This window comes from Trachymyrmex cornetzi, unplaced genomic scaffold (genome assembly GCF_001594075.2).
Source record: "Trachymyrmex cornetzi isolate Tcor2-1 unplaced genomic scaffold, Tcor1.1 scaffold498, whole genome shotgun sequence".
NCBI classification, from domain to species: Eukaryota; Metazoa; Arthropoda; class Insecta; order Hymenoptera; family Formicidae; genus Trachymyrmex; species Trachymyrmex cornetzi.
The window spans coordinates 97676-102187 of NW_017299804.1; the positions used below are offsets into that span (position 1 = coordinate 97676).

At 45.5% G+C, this 4512-nt stretch overlaps 1 protein-coding gene across 1 annotated transcript; it reads left to right on the forward strand.

The window, feature by feature from the left end:
• The first annotated feature begins 200 nt into the window (after window positions 1–200).
• LOC108765514 (uncharacterized) lies at window positions 201–557 on the forward strand. The gene has a single exon (XM_018514273.1). The coding sequence runs from the start codon at window positions 201–203 to the stop codon at window positions 555–557; it is 357 nt and encodes a 118-aa protein (XP_018369775.1).
• Window positions 558–4512: the final 3955 nt, after the last annotated feature.

Sequence of the window (4512 nt, forward strand, 5' to 3'; positions counted from 1 at the left end):
AAGGAAGTGGAGAGGATAAAGGAGAAGTTGAAGGAGAGGGAAGAAAGATGGAAGAGGGAAAAGGAGGAAATGATAGATAGGATTAAGGCATTAGAAAGGGAATTGAGTAAAGTGAAGGTAGGGACAGAAGAGTGGAAAGGGGTGGGAGTAGAAAAGAGAGGAGGGATGAGGTAGGAAAGGGAGAAGGGAATGAAATATGGATGGAAAGGATAAGAAGATTGGAGAGGAGGAGTGAATGGAGGGAGAGAGAGGAAAGGAAAAGAAATATCATTGTAAAAGGGTTAAATGTAGAAAGGGAAATAGAGGGGAAGATAGAAGAGTTAATAGGAAGTATAGAAGTTGGGGTGGGGGTAGAGAAGATAAGAAAGATAAAAGCGGGTAGGCAGGAGAAGGGGTGGATGGTGATGGTGATGTTGGGGAGTGTAGAGAATAAAGGAAAGATAATAAGGAATAAGTGGAAGCTGAAGGGAAGGGATATATGGATAGAGGAAGATTTGACTTGGAAAGAGAGGAAGATGAGGTGGATGATGAGACATGTGGTAATGAAAGAGGGGTGAAGAGCAAGAATGGGGAAGGGGGAGGTGTGGATTGAAGGAGAATAGTGGAAATGGGATGAAGAGAGGGAGGAGTTAAAGGATGTTAGGGGAACGAAATGGGGGGAGGGGGAAAAGAGTAAGGATGGAGAAAAGAATAAAGAGGAAGAAAAAACGAGGAAGGAGAAACAGGAGCAGGGAAAATAGCAAGAGGGATGGGTAAGAGGGATAAGGAAGTTAAGGGGAATAAAGATTGGGATAAGAGGGGAGAGGGTAAAGAGGGGGACAGGGAAGGGCAGAGGGAAATAGGGAGCAGAGGACTAAGGGAAAAATAGGAGGGAGAAAAGGGATGGGGAAGGGAAAGAAGTGAGGATAGCATTTTGGAATGTAGCAGGATTGAGAAATAAGGATTTTTGGGCTAGTTTGAGAAGATGGAATGCCATCGTATTAATGAAAACATGGGTGGAGGAGAAGGGATGGAAATATATAAGGGAGAGACTGCCGGATGGATACGTGTTGAAAATGCAGGCAGCATAAAAGAGGAATAAAAAAGGAAGGGCAATGGGGAGAATGGTGATGGGTATTAAAAGGGATTTTATGAGGGGAAGAGGGAGAAGAAAGAAGTATAGAGAGGATTATGATGGGTATAATGAGAGTAGGTAAGAATAGGGTAAGGATGGTGGGAGTGTATGTTAGCATGAATATATATAGAAAGGAAGTTCAAGAATATAGCGGAATGGATAGAGGGAAAAGAGAAGAGGGTGAACAGTGATAGGGCGGGATTTTAATGCGAGAACAGGGAGAGAGGAGGGAAGAATAAGGAAACAGAGTGAGGCTGAGGAGGAAGAGGAAAGAAGCTCAATGGACAGTAAGAAAAACAAGGTTGGAAACAGGTTAGTGGAATTTATAAGAGAGAAGGGATGGACAATATTAAATGGGAATGTGAAAGGGGATGAGAAAGGAAATTGGACATATACAGGGGGAAGGGGGGATTCAGTGATTGACTATGTATTGGTGGATGAGGAGACAAGAGAGGAGAGTATGGAAATTGGTGATGTAATTGATTCGGATTACCTTTGGTAGTATCACTGAAGGGAGGAAGAGATAGGAGAAAAGGAGAGGGAAAGGGAGGGAGAGGGGCAAGTAGAGAAGTATGGGATGAGGAGGGTAGGGAAATATTTAGAGATGTTAGGGAGAATGGAATGGAAGGAAGGGAATGGTAAGGAGAGTATGAAGGAAATGGAAGGGAGAATAAGGGAAGTATTGGGAAGCATAGAAAAGGAGAGAAATAAAGAAAGGAAAGGAAGGGGATGGTGGGATAGGGAATGTGGAGAAAAAAAGGTTAGGGTGAGAAGGGTATTAAGGGAGTAGAGAAAAGGTAAGGGGGGAGGAGGAGGAGTACAGGAAGGAAAAAGGAAGTTGTTACGTCCAAACCCTTGGTTATAAAAATCTAGCAGATAATAAGGAAGAATGGAGAGAGTATGGAAGGACGGTTTGACTCAGGCTCACAGGTATACGCACAGAGGCAAATAACTGTGAATCGCACGCACCTTTTCGGTCTCGGAATATGGGTCAACGTACAGAAGGGACTCTATGATACCTATTCCGATACAGTGCAAACGTCGGTCCTACTTTTTAGGTCATAGAACTTAATCCTTTTGACCCGGGACTGGACCTCGTGAGATCTCAGGTATTAAAGGGAATGGGATACGAGAGGGCGATTTAAGAATTAAATCAGACTTAGAGGAACCTTTGGTTGAGAATTACAAACTTATATTTATTCAATAAAATCTAAAAACTAATTTACATGACTGTAACGTCCACCTGACAACTCGCACATGGCGAACGTCACGATCGGCGACGCCAACACGTTACCATGACAACGCGAATCGTCGCGAAATTGCGGCACAATCGAGAACCGCGATCACGCGCTCATCGCGTGATCGAGCAACCGCCGCACCGAAACGCGCTGCGCTTGCGCGACAAGAATTATTTAATTGCACGAAAACTAAATTAATGCGGTAGCAGTAATGAAACTGCAGACAACAAAACTTGAAATCCAAGCAGTAGGAAACCTTGAGGTTCCTCGGATACCCTTGATCCAGCGTAAATAGATAAAAGAATAAAAATTGCATTTTATTTAAAATCTGCAGATGCATCCGCTAAAATAACGGCACCGTCTAATCAAAAATCTCGCACCGCGCTTATGATCAAGAATACTTGACGAAATCCTAGCTGCAAGAGCACTAAATCCTTCCAATCAGCGAAACAAAAATCGTTGTAGTTATCATTGACAAGAAAAAGAGCGAGCGCTCCATACTAACAACTCCGTTTAGAAAAACTAGTGATCGCAGCTCATTGCGAATAAGCGCGCACCGCAACTGCACGCTATGCAGTACAGGGGCGGAGCCCATAAGAGGGCCCTGTCAACACTCAGATATAAAAATTTCGACTTTTAAAATGACCAAATTAACAGAATCCGATAGAATGTTCTAGAATAATTTCAAAATCTAACATGACTGTTGACAAGTCATCTCCCTTTGCCGCTCAGCATCATCACCCCTTGCCATATTATATAAGCGACACCCGGTGCGAGCCCAGAGAGTTCGTGGAAATTTCCCGGAGAGTTTAGAAACCTTTCACTGAAATAGGAAGAAATTCGCGAAATTTTCTCCGACAGCTCGTTCTACGAATTTGAGCGCGCGCTACCCAGTAGGCAGAAGAAAAAAGGAAGAGAACACAAGTTGTGAAGGGTCCGCATTGAGACTCTATTTCATTGTGCGTGCATCGATGAACTCCTGGGGCCATGCTTAGTGGACGGGCATCGCCAATAATTAGCTGAGAAGTATCCCAGATCAAAGTGAGTTTTATGTCGCACTTCCGTCGTCGGTCGGTTTTTAGATCGAGGAAATTCGCGCTATCGCGACCGTCATTAGTGGATTGATAATCCCGCAAATTATTGCGTAATCTATTTATGTGAATCTATCGCGAACAAGCTATCTATGTGTAAAAGGGTAAAAAGTGGAGAGTAATGGATAATTGTAAAATATTTTTTTTTTATTAAAGTTACCAATTTCGTAGTAAATCTTTTGCTTATTATTTTAACTTCGTTTTTTTTTCTTTTCTTTTCTTTCCTTCTCTTTCGCAAACACTCTAGTCGGCGGGAAGTGCCTTCTTGTTAGTGTCCGGTCTGTGCCGTCCGCATATACGAATATTTCAATTATTCCGCAAATCCAGAGAGGGAAACGGGTGGCACCCAGTTGGACACGGCTCAATTGGACACGAGCCACTCACAGCGCTTGAGACTACAAAGCTCCTAAACACCGGTCGCTGTGATTGGTGGTGTCCAATCGAGACGTGGTCAGTCGGGATCACCCCGAGGGAAACCTCGCGCATCGAGGAACATTAAAACCGCGCCAGGCTTCCTTCACTCTGGGGCGACAGGTCCACACCACGGCGTCCCGGTAGTAGGGGTGACTTCCTAACCCCGTTTTGGTAGGCTCTTAATGCCGCCGAGGCGTCCTGACCATATCCGGTCTCGCCGGCTCCTCTCAGAGCCGCTGAGACCTCCTAAGGTTACCGCTTTGGCAGGCCCCTCTCACGGCCGCCGAGGCTTCCTAGCATCGGTCGTCGGTGGCTCACACCGAGCCCCGGCCGCCTTCCAAGCGGAGAGCAAGGGCTCACGACGAGCCCCCTACCGCTTAGCCTAAATCTCACTCCACTGTAGCTTACGAACTGTTATCTCCCATTCTTTTCTATTCCACCGTTTCCTTTTTTTTTGAGTCGCGCGGGCACTACAATATCGCCATCCCTTGTAGATGCCGAAGGCCCATCGCGCGGGGCGAGACCAGGCCTTGAAAAGGCTCCAGTACGAGTATCATTACCGCCTGGATTTCGACCCGCGGGAGTTTGTTGATCCTCGGGTAATTCAGAAGACGGGATATTATCACCCCGTCCCCGGCAACAGCCAGGATTCACC